Raw genomic sequence first — 17,019 nt, forward strand, 5'->3', positions numbered from 1 at the left:
TTTAGGGAATCAAAAATTTCTGCACCCCAATGGGATTGGATGATTAACTGACAGTTATCCAAAGTCTTTTTTACCGAGAAACATAAACATATATATATATATTTAAGTTCTACACAGGTGAATTTTATTTTTAAAATTTGGTATTCAAGCTTCAATGCCCATATTGGCAATGAAAGTGTACAATATCTTTTCAACTGGAATGTGAATAATCCAAAACTTGTCTCAGATTATAAAAGAAGTGTCCCTGGGGTGTAAGAAAAAGAATGTTTTTAAATTAATGGTACACTTGATTTGCAATACAACTGAAAGAAATAACATCAGAAGTATAGGTGATAAAAAGAGAACATGGTAGAAATAATGGTCGCAGGTCTGCCTTTATGGTACATGTTACAGCCAGGACTAATACAACCTCACCCGAAACATTGTGCAAAATAAAGCAAAATAAAACCTCCTTCACCCTCACACTTTGAAGGGATCAGGATCCTCATCCAAATGTCAAACTCCTGAAACTTGTTAATATCTATAAAACCCCCAGCACCAAGGTTTCTGAAACCTGCCACATCACAGAAATAGGCAGATCTTCAACCATGGAAATATGACTATTAAGAATTCACAGATTATCTGAAACATTTGCTAATCACCCCACCCCCATGCTAGAGGGAGAAGACGACTCAAAGCCTGGGGAAAGCTTGCTATGAAAATGCCAGGCCCTTTTTAGGGTTTGGGTTGTTGACCTAATCCCAGCCACAACTACTGTATGACTACATCAGGGGAAAAAGTGTTCTTGCCGATGTGAGAATTGGGGTGGGGTGGGGGGACCCGGATGTTAAGAAATTTAACACATTCATATGATTTTTTTCTTTAAACATTTGAGAGTGTTGTGTTTATACATGCTGGGCAACACGAACCACAAATCTTGCTGCATTTCTGCTAACTGCTGCGTGCAGCATACAAGCAGCATTCCTGTCAATGGGAAGAAGAGACAGACAGAAACCGACGCAGACGGCAAGCACCCCCAGAATGTGAAGCTTGCTCCTTCTGCAATGGAAGGAGATGATGACATCCAGAACAAAATGTCTTTTTCACAAGGATGCTAAAGCTCTTACTCTGTGATCTCTGGCTATAGAAAGAATGATCAATGGAAAGGACTTAATTTCCTTTTCTGGAATGAAAATATAAGGGCTTTTTAGTTATTTTTAAACTTCTTCCTGTAGAGTCCATTGTTGTGTTCCATGAAACAGACAAAACTCAGCAAGACAACAAAGACTTGATCTGCAGGAGAGAAGGGAATAAAGAGCAAGTCCTCTCCAGAGGGTAATTAATCCTTAGTCATTCATCCTAGAAGTCCCAGTTACAGTTAAGGTTAATGTTCAGGTAGCTTCTTTCTATTTTCTTAAAAAAAATTTTTAAACATTTTTTTTTTTTTTTTTGCAGAATGTTATACTATTAATTGCCAATTTGCATATGTGTGCAGCTGCTGTTTTGGCTCTGAACTCAATCCGATAAGCTTGCTGGAGGTATCGCAGAGCACTTGGCAGCTTTCCTATTTGAAAAGAAAGCCTCTCCCCACTACAGAACAGCTGATCGTCTATCAGCGATAGACCCTGATGGCGTGAATTACAATTACACTACTTTTCACACTAAATCTGGGTGATAGCTACTTGGAAAGAAGTTTCATCATTTTTTACCACAAACTGGAAAAAGAATTACATGGTCATGCTGTGCTTTTAAAGGCAGTTTGGTTCACTTTTTGTCTATTTAACACCTAATTCCAAGAAGTCCATAGGCATCCAGAGATCTGAATGGCGCGTAATGAATTCACTGTTTAGATTGAAGATTTTTAAAATCTACCTCAAATTACATTTATTAACAAGGCGACCAGGAAGTGTTAAAGTTGTTAGACGCTTCATTTATTAAATAATTTGTGGGTATTTTCAGTTGTCATATCTAGAGTCATGGGGTTTGCTTATTTTTTTTAATTAGCAATCCAAAACAATGCTACTGCGATTTAACAATTCATCACATAATCTTGGGCTCTTCAGTTCAGCTGTTAATGTTAGATAATTCAGATTGTTATTTTGATGTGTTTATAAGTGATTTAGGTTGCATTGTGCTGTGAGGAGAGCTGCAGCAGCCGAGGAGGATCTTCCCCATCCTTCCTGCTGTGGCTCAGCATAACTGTGGGGCCTTCCAAAAATGCGTTTTGGGAGTTCAGTGTCCAGCAGGAGGAAACAAGTGATGGGGACAAGGGACACTAATAACAACTTGATTTATTATCATTACTCAGTTAACGTCTTTATTAATTTACATGCCCCGAATGCCTGAAAAACTGAGGAAGGACCACTTCGCCAAAGTGCATCTTACTAGAATCTACATCTCTCCTAATTTTCAGGGACGTTAGGCACGACTTTCTTTCCTCTTCTCCCAAGAACCGACCAATCCCTAGAAAATGTAAGAGACCCCTAAACCTCCTTCTCCCCTCGTCTCTCCGCCCCTCCCATCTTGACATTTAAATCAATTTGTTTAAAAAAAAAAAAAGAAAAGAGTTGACCCACCTAAAGCAGCTGAAGTGGAACACACTCATCCTGACGTAGTTAACCTAGGAGAAAAATAGATTGTTTTCCTTTTTTGGTCGCTAGCTTTATTAGATTTCTCACTCTCACAGATTATCCGAAGACTACCCATTGATTGATCGCCCGTAGAGCTGCATTTGGTGTAAAGAAAAAACTCACAGCTTTATTGGCTCCCAGGAGACAAAACAAACAGAACAAGATATTCATATTAATGCAAACAATGCAACAAATGCGGGGAAGACTCGCCCGGCGGAAGCGAGGCGGGGGCTGCGCGGCCGGCCGGCCGGGCCTGGGCCCCTCCCGCGCGGAGCGGGCCTCCGGCCTCCCCGACCCCGGCCCCGGGCGCCGCCCGCCGGGCAGAGGGCCCTCGCGGGCCGAGCGGGGCCCCAAGCCGGGCGGGCAGGAGGCCTCCAGGCCGCCGCCCAGGCGGGAAGGACCCCAGGGCTCGCCTTGCTTTCTCCCTCCCTCTGGGCACGCCCCCAGAGCCCCACTTGCCGAGTCTCAGTTTCCCTTTACACGCATTTGAACACAACACAAAACGGGGTATAATCAGAAGCAAAGGGTAGTATGGACAGCGAATGCTGAGAGGCATTTAGGAGGCGTTGAGCCTCGCCCTGTATAATGGGAAAGGGAGAAAGAAAATACCAGGTACAAGAAGGGTGTTTGCTCTACACGTAATCATCTCCCTCCTCCGCCTAAAAAAACTCCACGGAAAGCAAAAACTAGGGAGAAATCTAGTAAGACTTGATTTTCACATCTCTATAGCCAATGAGATATTATACATAGGGTTGCCAAATATTGCATAGGGCACACTTCACAATTATTTGGCACTTGTCTGAAATTCACATTTAACTGGGCATCCTATATTTTTATTTGCTAAATGTGGCAATCCTAACTAAAAGATACATGATTGAAGAAACCATACAAGAAGCAGAGCTCATTCTGTTGTGTATTAATCAGGATATTTGGGACATTTTTCATGGGCCTTGGCCTTGGGGAGGCAAGGAGTTACCACCACAGCATACTTTTCCAAGCACATTGTAGGGTAGCAGAGGAAGAAATCAGAGACACTTGGAAATGTCCTTATGTTTTGGGGGAAGTGTTAATGTCATCGCTGACTCTTGACTAGGAAACGGACAGGGGTTGCTTCTCTGAGGGTGGCTCCTTTCCAGGCCACTAGAGGCTATCAGAGCCCGTCTGGAAGCAGAGTGCCCGACTTCCATGTCAGGATTACAGATTTTTTCTAAACTTTTACTATAGAGCCTCCAGTCCTTATTTCGAAACAAAATTTTTTAGGACTTGAAAACTTTAGAGGTGGACGGGTAGTGCAAACCTGCTTTGAAATTTATCAAGTGCTCTAACAACAAATAGACCTCCTCCAGGCCTTGGAGATGTGGAAAGAAAAAACCTTTCAAAATGCCAGTGGTAAAAACCTCAGGGAAAACTAAGCAAAACTGGGTCTTTGCCTACGGGAGGGTGTGCTTGTGTGTGTGTGAGGGTGAGGCAGTCACCCAGCTGCTTAAGGAGGGAGCCTGCCGCTTGCCTGTCTTCCTGAGTCCGGGCTAGAACTTTACCAAGGAAGCTTTGCCATCCTTACTGATGACGCTGGATTCCCAGTGAGCTTGCCTTCCTTTTAAGTCCCCTGCCGGAAGTTGTGTGAATGAGTACACGCACACAGGATGACCCTTTCTCACCAGCGGCTAGTGCTAGCTACCTAACAACTGCAGATGCAGAAACTATTTGTCTAATGAGAGCTGTTTTCAGAGTTGGTTCACCAACACTGGAGAGAAGATACTGTAATACTAAGACCTCCTCTTGGGCCTCTGGGCCATCTTGAGACAAGTGAAGGCCAACCCTTGAACCAAATGAAATTTGTTTGGTTTAGAGAACGTTTTAGTTCCAGTTTAGTAGTTTTAGAAAATACAGAGGCCCGCTACCAGTTCATACTGGCTTACTTATTTTTCTTTCCCATCCAAACTATAACTCTGGCTTAGAATTTAGACTATTGAAAAATTAGCATTGTGGTCTGGGTGGTATGGTGAGATTTCACTCCATGCTTAGAGGTACAAATCTTTTAACCTTTTCTGCTGCCTAAGTTTGTGTCTCACGGTACAAAAGTACATTCCAATGCCTGCTGTTCCCTCACTGGAGCTGGCATGAGAAGTGCTCAACCCTCTGCCTGAAGTGCTTCTTCCAGCAGAAATATTCTGGGCCCCGTGGTAGGGTGGGTGATAAATTGACAATCCCTAAATAATACTCTACCTAATGGCCAGGTAATGTCAGGCTCCCTACTGTCTCTGTGGTTTAGCATAATGGTTAGTCTCTTTTGTGTACAAAACACTTCTGATATAATGATTCAAGCTTCCTCTGAAGCCAGGTACAGAGTCAGTGGAAAACTGTATCTTTTTTGAGGTGAGGGATTATTATGGAAAAAAATAGTAGACTGAAAGGCGGGAGAGTTTGAGTTAGGTTCTAGCTATTTGAGTAGGTCTGAAGGACTTGTTCATTCTGTTCAGACAGGTATTTGTTTGTTTGTTTGGTCCACAACAGAAAGAAAGTTGAATTAGGCAATCTTTAAGATTTTGTTATTTCTAAACAATTATTCCTGAATTAATTAATTAGAGACAACATCTTTTGTACATTCCAAGGGATATAAGCAAGTTGTTTTAAAAATGTACTTATGATGTAGCCCTAAATAACAAAGGAAGCATGGGCACCCTCCAGATTTTCCAGGCATTGCAGATTCCAAGGGGATATTCTAATGAGGGAGACCAGTTCCTCAAGGGATTCTGTAGTCAGGTGCAAATACTCTGGAGAAGTGAGTGACTTAAAGACGAACAACCCTGTACAGACAGGACAAGAGGACAGCAATTGAGAGTTTACACTTCAGTTCTACTTGGGGATTGAGACCTCAGAAAGAAGAGGACTGCAATGAAGTGAAAGCTAAAGTTATTTAGTAAATATATGTGCCATCATAATCGTTTTGAGTATTCTAGTGTTTGTCGCACTTTAAAGTGTATGAATTCATCCAGGAGGAGCTCAGAAGCTGGAGGAAGTTAGCCACCTAGTTGTAACTGGTTCTAGAAAGGACCTAAGAAACTTGATTCCTTGTACGATCAGTGTTACAAGGTGATACGTCTTTTAACTTGAGGCCCTCCTTGAATTGTAAGCTCCAGCAAGCTTTTGCTAAACAGACTTCATTCACGTTCTGAATCTGGTTTTTGTCTCACACATACTGAATTTTACAAAACAGAAAGAAACAATAGAGCTTATTAGGAAAAACTTGTTTTGAATAGTATTAACCATAATGGAAATACGCACATGTTTTAGCACAGTTTTCCCCCCTTTTTAACCAATCGAACATTTACATCTTTTTCAACGTGCTGTGATTTTCCCCGTAAGTCTTAAGCTGGCACCACACAATTTTCAGTAAATGAGACTTATATCACTTGTATCTACTGAGAGAAATCATTGTAATACTGTGGATCCCAAATGTACAGCCTTTCGTAAAAAGAGTTTTAAGCAGTCACCCCAAAGCCGTATTAGCCAAATTACTGTGACATTCTAAGAATCTGGAAAACTACCTAATTTCAAAGACAGTGTAAATCAACTGTCAGTTCTGACTGGTTTCAAATTATGCCCTGCTCTCAGAGAGTGGAAATCTGTACATTCAGAGGGACACCTGACTACATGGTTTGTTGTGGAGAGATAGGTCCCATGTGGAGGCATCTTCAAAGCCAATATATTTTCTTTATAACTGGTGTCAAATTGATGTATATATTAAAAAATCTTGGAAAATGATCTCAAAAAGGAAGTAACAGCCCAGTGAGCCATATGTTCAGGGAACCTAACAGGTTTCCATTGGGACCAAATTTCACTTCACCTTTTTGTCCTTATGTGCAAATAAAAACTTATCTGTAAATACACCATTAAAACAATCATGCAAATTTGTGAAGTCTATAGACTAAGGCGAAATGACACTAAACTCAAAACAACCAAGTGGTTGGAAAGTAAAGAATTTGGTTCGGTATTAGGAATATACAGCACAACATGGAATTGAACTGAATTTCATTTGAACTCTATAGGTTCACCAATTCAGAGAGAGACTTTTGCTTCTATAAAACTAGTTAATGAACATAGGCTGATGAACAGTTAATAAATTGCTTAATTTGGATGCTGAGATGGAGCATCTGACTTTCCAAGTTTACGTTAATAAATGTAAAGTTTTTTTTTTCCTCCTAGGTTGCTATTTTAACAGATTCATATGCCAGGGAATTTTCCAAATGCCAGATAATACTCTAGCACTGAAAACTCTCTACTAAGGGCAGAGAGGCCTGCTTAGTGGTTTTCCAAAGAGCAGAAGCCAAAAAGCATTAACATTTATTTACGCACAATTTTTTAACTCTTTTAAGAACTCTCAATTTTAAAACTTTTAAACATTCTGCGTTATTTTAGCAGATCCAAACAATTTTGCACTCAGCTGTTGTATTGGTATGCTAGGGCATATTCTGAAAGGAAAAACGATTCATTGCGCATTTGTATGCGCATGTATGTAGCTTTTCATATGACAGGATCAATGGTGATTATATAAAATACAAAATTTAGTCGTCATTTTTATTTGATTTTTTATCTTGTGCTCTTATATGAAACATTAAAGAGAAGTTTAGGGTCATATAAATAAAATTATTGTGTATAAATGACAGCTTTATCAAACCTTCACATTTTAATTTGCTTTTTTTTGAAAACAAACAAGTGTGTGTAAAGTTATGCAGTGGTAAAGGTCAGCGGAAAAAAAATATGCTGGCTGGATTATCTTTCAGATGCTTTCCTTTTCGGTCTATGGCTGGGGGAAGGAAGTTTTATTATGTTCATTTAGACACCTGGTTACCTAAATAGCGCTGAACATGTTAGAAGGAATTGCATTCTTATTCAGTCCAATTCCTACCAGTTCTCTGTAGCTGTGTTTCGTTTAACCTACTTTATGCCATAAGAACGTCAGTGTTTCAATGTATTTTTTAATCTCTAAGGGTAGTTTATGTCAATGTGTTAATAGTGGACATGGAGGAATAAAAGTAAACTTTAAGCAAAAACTTTACGATCAACAACCAACTTTTAAACTCAAGAAAGTAGGAAATTCTAGCAAAAACTCAGGTCCGGGGCCTGCCTCTACAGGAATAGGAGACCTTTTCCAGCAGAGTCAGGTTCTGGTGGATTGTCTGCCGAGGGGCAGGCGGGGTCGTGTTGTTTTGACCAACTTCTCTCTGGCCAGAGCAGTGACCCGGCCGCCAGAAGTGCGGCTTCCAGTCCAGACGGCAGAGGGTGGGGTGGCCGGTTTCTGAAAGGCTTTGTCTCACCCACGAGGGTTTAATGGTGTATCTCTGGGCGTCCAGAGCTGCTTAGTGTAGTCTGGGGTCACGAGGTCCAGCCTCGGAAGCTAAGGCCTTTAATCTGTCTTCCCTCTGTGCTTATTTAAGTCGTGCACGAATAGACGTGGGCCTGGTGGGTAAGAAGGGGGCTGGGGTCTGCGGGGCTCAACTTGCGAGACCTCGCTGGGGGCGGCCCTGGCCCGGCCGTGGGGGCAGCGGCCCCCTAGGGCCGGCTGGTGGGGGGGGCTGCAGCCGGTGCAGGGCCGCCTTTGCCTGGATGGGCCCGATCTCTTCTCACCCCGGGCTGGCCCTCGCGCCCCCCGATTTTGCTCGGGCTCCCGCTCGCCGTCCGACGCGTCCCCTTCCCCCTGCAGGAAGCGGGTGGGCGTGAGCAGGCAGGCCCGCGGCCTCTCCTCCCAGAGGCGGGGCGGAGGACGCGGTGCTCGCCGCGCTCCCCGGGAGGCGCGCGGGAGAGTGCGCCGGGCCGCCGGGCGGGAGGAGGCGCCGCGGGGCGCGGGCCGGGGCTCCGGCCCAGGAGGGCCGTGGCCGCATTCCCCTTGGCAGCGGCGGGAAGGACGCGCGGGAAAGGGAGCAGGAAGCGGGCGGCGGCGGCGGCAGGCCCGCTGGAAGGGAGGCAGCGCGGCGGGCGGGAGGAGGGCCGCGGAGGAGGGCGGCGGGAGGGGGGAGGCAGCGCGGCGGGCAGGCGGAGGGAGGGCTGATTAGCATGCAGCAGCGCTCGCGCGCCCGGCTCCATTGTTTTAACACCTCCCCTCTCCTCCGCGCCAATCTGTCACCGTTCAGCAGGCGAACGCTGCTGCCTCAAATGCTGCTCTTCTCAAATGAGACGGATAATTAGTTGCCCCGCACGAATGCCGCACTCTTCTCACCCCTGATTGCTATCACCTTCTTGCTCCTGGCAGTTTTGACACCTCGTAATCAGCCTGCTGCTTTTCTCTTTTCTTCCCGACTTCTGCTTCCCTCCCCCACCCCAAGCCCGCTTTCCTTCCTAGTTTATTTATTTGTTTATTTATTTATTATTTTAAATGCAATTCTGCTTCCTATTTGGACGAGGCCTCCGCAGAGTTAACCTTACCCGTACACACGTGTGCATATCTATGTATATGTAAACTAGGGTGTCTGTGCGTGAGTCGGGGGCGGGCTTGCAGTTTTGCGGGAAACACTGCTTCCACTGGGAGAGAAGTCTAAGATATTTCTGGGAAGGGAGGAGTTGGGGAGAGGGACGGGAGGGGAGAGCTGGGGAGACCTCAATTAATGCTTTAAAGATCTCTTAGAAATTAACGAACTGGGGAGTCTCGGAATGCGCTGTCAGAAGCGCGTTCTCCCCTCTCCCCTCTAACAAGCACTGACAGTCTAATTACTGTAGCTACAAGCAGCTGTCGAGGCAGCAGCCCGGGAGAGGAGGCGCCACGGGCTGAGCGCCCCAGGCCGGCCCCTGCGCCCGGCCCGGCCCGGCTCCGGGGAGGACGGAGGGCAGGGCAAGGCCCGGCACCCGAGAGCCCCGCGGGCAGAAGGCGCGTCCGGGAGCCAGCGGACACGCTTATCGTTTCGTATTCATAAAGTCTTTACCTTGAAGGTTAAAAGATGGGAAGAGAAAAGGAGGGGACGTGGGGGAGTGGGAAGAGCATCATCTCCTGAGCTCCCATCCAGCCCTTTTCTACCTCCTCGAGCTCCCCTCCCCTCCGTGTTGGTAAAATAACCACGCAACCCGGGGCTGAGGGGGCGGGGTGAGCCAGGCTGGAGTGTAAGGAAGCAGATGTCCCCGCCGGCAGCAGCCTCAGCCCCCGGGGAAGGCTGCACCGGGGGGGCCCTCCCGGGGACATTCACCTCCCACTTCTCAGGCATCCCGCTCACAACTGCCTCGCCTCGGCGGGGGTGGTTTTTTCAGACTCAGCGTTTCGCGTATGCAGCTTTTTCACCTGGGAGCTGTTCTTACCCGGCCACGCTCAGCAGATGCCAAGATGCAGCCCCTGCACGACTCAGTAATAAACGACAGCGGGAGAGCCCTGGCGGTGCCCACTCCACCTTTCCGGCTGGAGCCAGCGCCACCTCTGCAGGGCGGGACTGGGGCCGGCTCTCCAGGTGCCTGTCGGGGCCCAAGAGGGCCTTTGGCCTTCGGAAGCTGGAGCTTCGGGCGGCACTGGAACCCAAAAGAAAACAAGAGTTTCCCGCTCTTACTAAAAGTGGTGGAGTCACGTGGGGAAAGGGTGGACTGGAGGGGTCAGTGATACACTTGGATCTGAGTCACTTTCCGGGCTCTAATTTCCTTTGCTTGTCAGCAGGCCAGTAGATGTCAACTGTGTGAGGGACCCTTCGTCTTCTAGAAAAGGAAAATGAATCCCCTTTCATGAGATAGGTACAGTGGTATATTCTGGCTAGTACATGCTGGAAAGTTTTTATTTTTAATTTTGTGTGTGTGGGAGGAGTGAGGGGGCGGCTGGATGGGTGGAAGGTAGGGGGAAGGGAAGAGACTTGGATAATTGTCTAGGCATTTCCATTCAGCCCCAGTGGCAATGAAAGAAAGATGTACATGCCTCAGAAACCTTCACAGTGAATACCTAATAATCACTATGTCACCTTGGTGAGGAATATGTCAATATGATGTGCTTGGCACCCTGAGAAGCAGAGGCACCACCCTCATTCTTCCACAAGTTAAGGCCCTTCACTATGTCACAGGGGCCTGCTCAAATTTCCCCATCCCAAACCCTCCAGCTTTTAAAGACACATGCTCCAGAGAAGGCTTAAATTTGTTTTGAGACTTGCAAATCAATGTTTACTTTATAAAATGGAAGCCACACCTCAAACATTTTTAAAAGTTGGGAGGAAAGAGAAACCTAAAAGAAAAGAACCTTAGGGAAGAAAAATAAAAAGGAAAGTCTCAATTTAAACATTTTGCACCCTTCTGAGTTAAGTGTTCTCTTTCTTAAATGTCTTCCAGGGCCATCAATCAGGCAGCTAACAATGAATAACCAATTTCTCAACAAGGAAGTGCACATTTCTAAAATAAATTAGTGAATATGGATAGTCCTTACAGAGTTTTAGATTTGCTTCCATTAAACAGAAATACTTCTTTAGAAAGGTTAGTATGGAAAATAATTTTAAAAGTTCAAAGTGACTTACTAGTTGTGATTAAATGTTACCAGATCTGGTATCACCTTTCTAACAGGTTACTGGGGGAAAAAAAACATGAATTTTATAGACTTCCCAAAAATGTGATTTATTCCCTTTATTCTTTTTTTACTCAGGAACAAAGAACGAATTAATGATCACAACATAAGTACCTCTTAATATTTAACTCATTTCATCCTGTAGCTATCTACATAGTAAAAATTAAAACCATGGGTATTACTTAAAAAACAATCTAAAGTGTTTAAATAATCCTGTCAGTGATTTTTATCACTGGGTGACAAATGTCTTAGGTTTGGTATTAGACATTTATGTTGTCTGCTACTTTCCACTGTAGGCTTATTTAAAAAGAATCATACCTATAGCATAAATAAGCTAAATTTTTAAGTGATAAACCCAATAAACATTTGATATCACCAAATTCAACAGATCTAACTAGAAATCCAAGCAATAAACTTAGATACTTGAAACAAACATAAATTATAGTAAACACTGTACAACATGAATGCATTACAGAATGACCTTGTAAAAGACAATGAAAGAAAGTTACAATATAGTTTAGAAAAAAATCCTAAGAGCTGTGACACAGCTATTTTCCAATAAATGATCCCGAACTAAATTTGCAATCAAGTATTTATGGCATTACAGATCCAAAATCATCACATAGAACTTGATGATCACATTACTGTTTTCAAATGCATCTTAAGTCTCTCCATTAAAGTGTGAATTAAGATGCCGGAGGAAATCCCCCCTGGATGTAATGGATGGTGGGAAAACTGCTTGACAGAATTCACATACTCGAGGTATATGCAGTTCGGAGTCTGTGCCACTTAGTACCGATGATAAGTCACTGTCTTGATTAGGAAAGGGTTTCCAAACAGGCTGCAGAAGAAACAAATAAACCACATCTTCTGTTATTTGTATTTAAAATCAACTTGCATTGTGTTTTAAATTCAAAAATTTTTAATAGGTTATGTACATAAATATGAAATTCCCTAATATGAAAGCACATTTCCTTTCTATAGAGTTAGTATGAGGACATGAATCAATTCTTTTTCATAAAAGGCACAATTAACTTTGATTAGTAATCATTTAGAATATACACATTCATGTACTTTGTCTTCACATGTTGAAAAATCTTCCAGCTTTGACAGTAGCAAATTTTTATTCCCAATATCACAATGGAAAGAGTTGTGAAACAATAGTCAATAACTGAGATGTTAAAAAAACTAAACTGTATCTTTTCTATTTTATGATAGAAACCTTAAGTTGTAGGCCTTTATTAATACATAGTATACTAGATACGATGTGTGTGTTCATGCATTTTGATCAAGAGCAATTTAAATTTCACTATTTATAAGCAAACACACAGTGAATAAATCATATAGGAATAAGTACTGTTTTGATTTTTTTAAAAGCAATTTTTTTCTTTTAAAGTACTGACAAATTCCATTGACCAGTTGTTTTTTGAAACCACAAATATTTAAACTAATCATTCAACAAAATCTAGTAACTTTGGATGCATTCCTTTGACTTTTTATTTTGCTCCTGTTATAAAGTTACCCTTTGGCCTACTTTCCTCTTTTTTGTGGGAATAAAGTGAAACCTGTCAATAGTTGCCCAATTAAAGAATAACAGAACATAAAAATTCAACAGAACTACTCTCCATTATAAGCAGCACTTAAATACCTCAGATAACTGCATTTTTTTCTTTAAAAAAAAATATCTAGAAGGGCAAGAAAGGCTTTAGTTCAACAGTACATGCTCAGTAAATGTTTGTTGATTGGAATATCTTATTTTTCCTGAAATGTAAGCCAAATTATTTTTAAAATTTGCTCTCTTACCTTGACAGTCAAATTACCTTGACACAGCAAATTCTGGTATTTTGAGGATGATCACTTCAAAAAGTCAATTTAAGGAGACCCCTTTGCACTACAATCACTAATATGTTTTTAAAGTAACAGCCTAGTCCAATGCCAGATACAGTGTTAGTTTTCATATTCTTAACCAATCTCTTTCATTCTAGTTAACCAATCATTTACATAAACAGTATATTACTAATTGAAGCATTTGGGTTTCACAACATCACTGTCTTCTTATAAACATTTTACTGGACAGCTGTGTACAGTTGGTGTAAATATACAAAGTCTGTCTAGGCACTGAGATAAATTCAAATAGTACAGAGGGCTTATAACAACACTGACTGAATTCCTTTTGTGAGAACTGTCTATGTTATCACAAAAAATAGTAATATTTAAAATATTTACTTTAAAATTTGGGGTAAAATAATTTTCTTTAGAAAATCTATGATGAAAGAAAAGCACTACTCACTGCAAGTATATAAACAAAAATCTAGAGTTAACTAGATTTAAATTTTACTATTTTCAGTTTAAACAAAAAGTACAATTAATATGAACCATTCTAAGGGGAAACTGATAGAGATATAAATAAAAGATTATTATGTTATAGATAATTCTTATTAAGATCTAAGAAACAGTAAGGAATAGATTTAGATGTAGCTTCTAAATTTGTTGAGCCAATCTCCTATTGCCAATTTATCTTCAAAGTCCATATCCACCCTTCTCGATTAGGAGTTATTATTTCAGATTTGATCTCTTCATAGAATTCAGTTGGGACCCTGGTTACTACTGACTCAGCAGAAGTAGGATGAAAAGAAAATCACACAGAGCAAAAATAAGCAGATATACTTCAGATTTTAAGATTGAGGAATGTATAAAAAAAGATGTTAAGTAGTAATGACTGATACAAAATAAAAATCTGAAATATGTAACCAAAACTTTTCACTTCTCTTGTTATTATCAACAACTCAAAATTTTGTATTTATACTAGCTTTAGTAATATAAATAAAATAGCAAAATGTTTTTAAAAACCCATTTTAAGAAATATTCTTCAATCCTAAACTGTAATATGGCCTTCAGAACAAACTAATTTCTTTGCCGTTTCTGCCAAAATATCAATTATCTAACCTTATGCCCCATGTCTTGTGACAGCTCAACACCAATTCTCCTGCATTTTTTAAGCTGAATACTTTTCCATCAAGTTGTAATCACATACCAGCTGTTTCCCTTGCTGTAGCATAGAAAGCAAATGCACAATACAGGGTGCCATCTACTGAAACATGAATGCATGGACTAACTAGTAAAAGAACAAGCAAGAGATATAATGGAGAAAAAAGTAACAAGCATTAGAACTGATGTACTTCACAGCTCCACAGGAATTCTACTTGCAATAAATGAAATAGTTTAATTTGTTTCATTTAGTAGTAACTATAACCAGATTATGATGTGCAATAAGGGGCAATGGAGAACATAGCTGAGTTTTTAACTAAAGCTTATTGTCGGGGATGCCTAATTTTCCCCACTACTAAAATATACCACAGCTTGACTACTGCCTCCTTTGTATGTTGATTTAAAAGTCTATAACCTGTAAGAGATTTATGAAGTCAAAGGGTATTCATTGAGTTGTTGGGATTTAAAGTTAAAGGGTATTATTCACTGAGTTGTTGGGTTTTAAAAAGTAATTAAATATCTCGAGGCAAAGAGAAATCAAACAAATATTTGTAAGTTATAGACATTTACATCAATCTGTATTTTCATGAGCTTCTGTTTATTGTAACAATTATATATTTTTCATTTGCCTTCAGGCATTAAAATTTTTTTTAAACTGAAAGAATCATTCTCTGATTGAACCTAAACAAAAGGGAGGGTACGAGTGGATTTGGGTGCTGTAAGTAGTCTGCAAGCTTTAGAAACAAAAAAATTTTTGAATAAAATCACACATATGTAGAGACTACTTAAAAAATATATTAGGCTTCACGTTCAGTGCCAGATAAGAAACCAAAACCAAAACCAAACCATACAGATCTATATGTACTGTATAACTAAGAATGTAATAGAAGTGTTAGGTGACAGAGTTCACTTACTTTGATAAACAGGAATATACAATGCAATTATTTACTTATAAAAAACATGCATTCTTATAAAAATATGTATGATATATACAAACTTTTTAACAACAAAAATAGCCATTTGTTTCCCAGTATGAAATTTAACAAAGAATCCTATTATAACACTGTTGCTGAGAAAAAAAGCTTTGAAGGACTAAGAAAGTGACACACACTAGATATGGCTAAGACTTACATGCATTTTTAAATGTGCCATAAATTTTAAGGTACTTTATAACAGAGCTTTACCATATTCATCTTTTAGAATTTCATGTCGTTATTTATAGGACCTGGGTTTTTTATCAAAAGCCTTAACTTTGGCTAGTCATTAGTTTAAAGAGGATGTCTGGTAACCTGAAAGAGATATGTATCTGGGCACGTATGGCAAGATGTGTGTTCACACATAATACATTTGTTAATGCAAAACAGTTACCTGCTGTGGTCCTCGGATAGCTTTTCCTGGGGAATCAAGTGAAGGAAAAGGTGCATCAGATGGGTCCTGAAGTGGGAATGTATTTACATACAGTGCATTATGGTCTCTAGGCGGCAAACACGGAGCTCTATCCAGAGTTGTCCTGATACAAGTGTTTACAAGATTGGAGGGTTTTGTTTTGTCAGTTATCTTAAGGCTTTGTACAGCTGGAACTATGGGGTCAATTCCCTGAATTTCAAACAAAGTTTCTTCTGCTTTAGCAAAGTTTCCCGGGTTGTCTCTGAGCTCCATATTAAATTTATCCTGGCATGCTGTCTCAGATGGGGCAGGACCAAGGATGTTGGGTCTTTCTGGAGTGCTATGTAAGAAAGCAGAGTCACTGTCCATAGGTGGAAACTTGACATTGAATTTAGAAAGTGATTCAAAAGAGTTGTTGTCTTCCTCATCTCGGCCCAGCCCTCTTGGTGTGACAGATGTGATGCATGGTGCACCTCTATTTATATCATCTTCAGCCTGAGGCTTAAACAGCGCTTCTTGTTTATCTGTTTTATCCGTACACTGTACAGGCACAGAGCATTGCGTTTCTGCAGGGAAGAGAACACAAGAGGAAAACAGTTGCATTCCAATCATTCTTAAAAATATGAGTGTTCAATTAGCTTTAGACAGATGAATATTATTTTTTCTATTGGTTTTTATAGCAACTGAAGACAACTGGGATTTTTTTATATTTACTACCCTCTTACACAGGAATATTAACAGTCTCCAGTGGGTGAACTGCAACATAGCTTATTAGTCGCAGTTTAGCCACTTTGTCTTTTCCTAGGTCTTCTACCGTAAGCTCTGGATCTTGTTCACAGTTATACTGCTTTACACTTAAAAAAACATTTGCTTGTAATGTGTACATTTAAACATTTTGTCAGCAATGGAAACTGCAACTGTGAGCTTCCTTAGACAAATAAGTTGTTAAAAAAGAAAACCCTTAAGAGGCACATATGACATTATATAGGTTAAGACTCTATAGGAATTATTCCCCCAATACCACCATATGACCAATTACATCACCAATTGATTTAGCCACTGTCTACCTGCAACAATCCAGGAGTGATAGTGGGGTACACTGGGGAGAAAGAAGACAGTGGAGGCAAAGAACAACGAAACAACGACATTTTGGGGGGGGTGTTCAGAAAACTGTGTGTGGGGGAAAAAAAAATTTATAGAAGGCCTCTGCTGAAACAGGTAGACATCAGGTAGGTACCATGGCCTCTGTAGCTCATTTTTCTAGAAGCCACTTATCCAACAAATTCAGCTCTGTAGGATACAGGCAAAAGCTGGGAAGTATGTAAGTAAGAGCTTTTGAGGAGTCAGAATTAGAGCCACAAAGTCTATAGATACATGAATTTTACTCTTATTCTCATGTTAGATCTATTCTCACAAGCTTGATGATGTTCCTAATTCACAGCTGGTTACAAGTAACAAATTAAAAGGTATGGATTTGAGTTGTTGAAGGCAGATATAGATTTATCAACAACAGCTGAAAGC

At 41.0% G+C, this 17,019-nt stretch overlaps 1 protein-coding gene across 5 annotated transcripts in view; it reads right to left on the reverse strand.

The window, feature by feature from the left end:
• The window catches only part of TANK (TRAF family member associated NFKB activator), a 114,176-nt gene that overhangs the window by 16,301 nt on the left and 80,856 nt on the right, over positions 1-17,019 (reverse strand). For 3 of the 5 annotated variants that reach the window (XM_036884120.2, XM_036884118.2, XM_036884117.2), the window contains exons 7-8: positions 15,481-16,064; positions 11,159-11,965 (exon numbers count right to left, since the gene is read on the reverse strand). In XM_036884120.2, coding sequence (XP_036740015.1) covers positions 11,786-11,965; positions 15,481-16,064 — 764 coding nt within the window. In that variant the 3' untranslated portion in view covers positions 11,159-11,785. Of the gene's footprint in view, positions 1-2,555; positions 2,600-9,893; positions 11,966-15,480; positions 16,065-17,019 lie in introns of those variants that run through there. The other 2 variants (XR_008998810.1, XR_008998811.1) reach the window with 2 other exon arrangements.

This window comes from Manis pentadactyla, chromosome 8 (genome assembly GCF_030020395.1).
Source record: "Manis pentadactyla isolate mManPen7 chromosome 8, mManPen7.hap1, whole genome shotgun sequence".
Classification (NCBI taxonomy): domain Eukaryota; kingdom Metazoa; phylum Chordata; class Mammalia; order Pholidota; family Manidae; genus Manis; species Manis pentadactyla.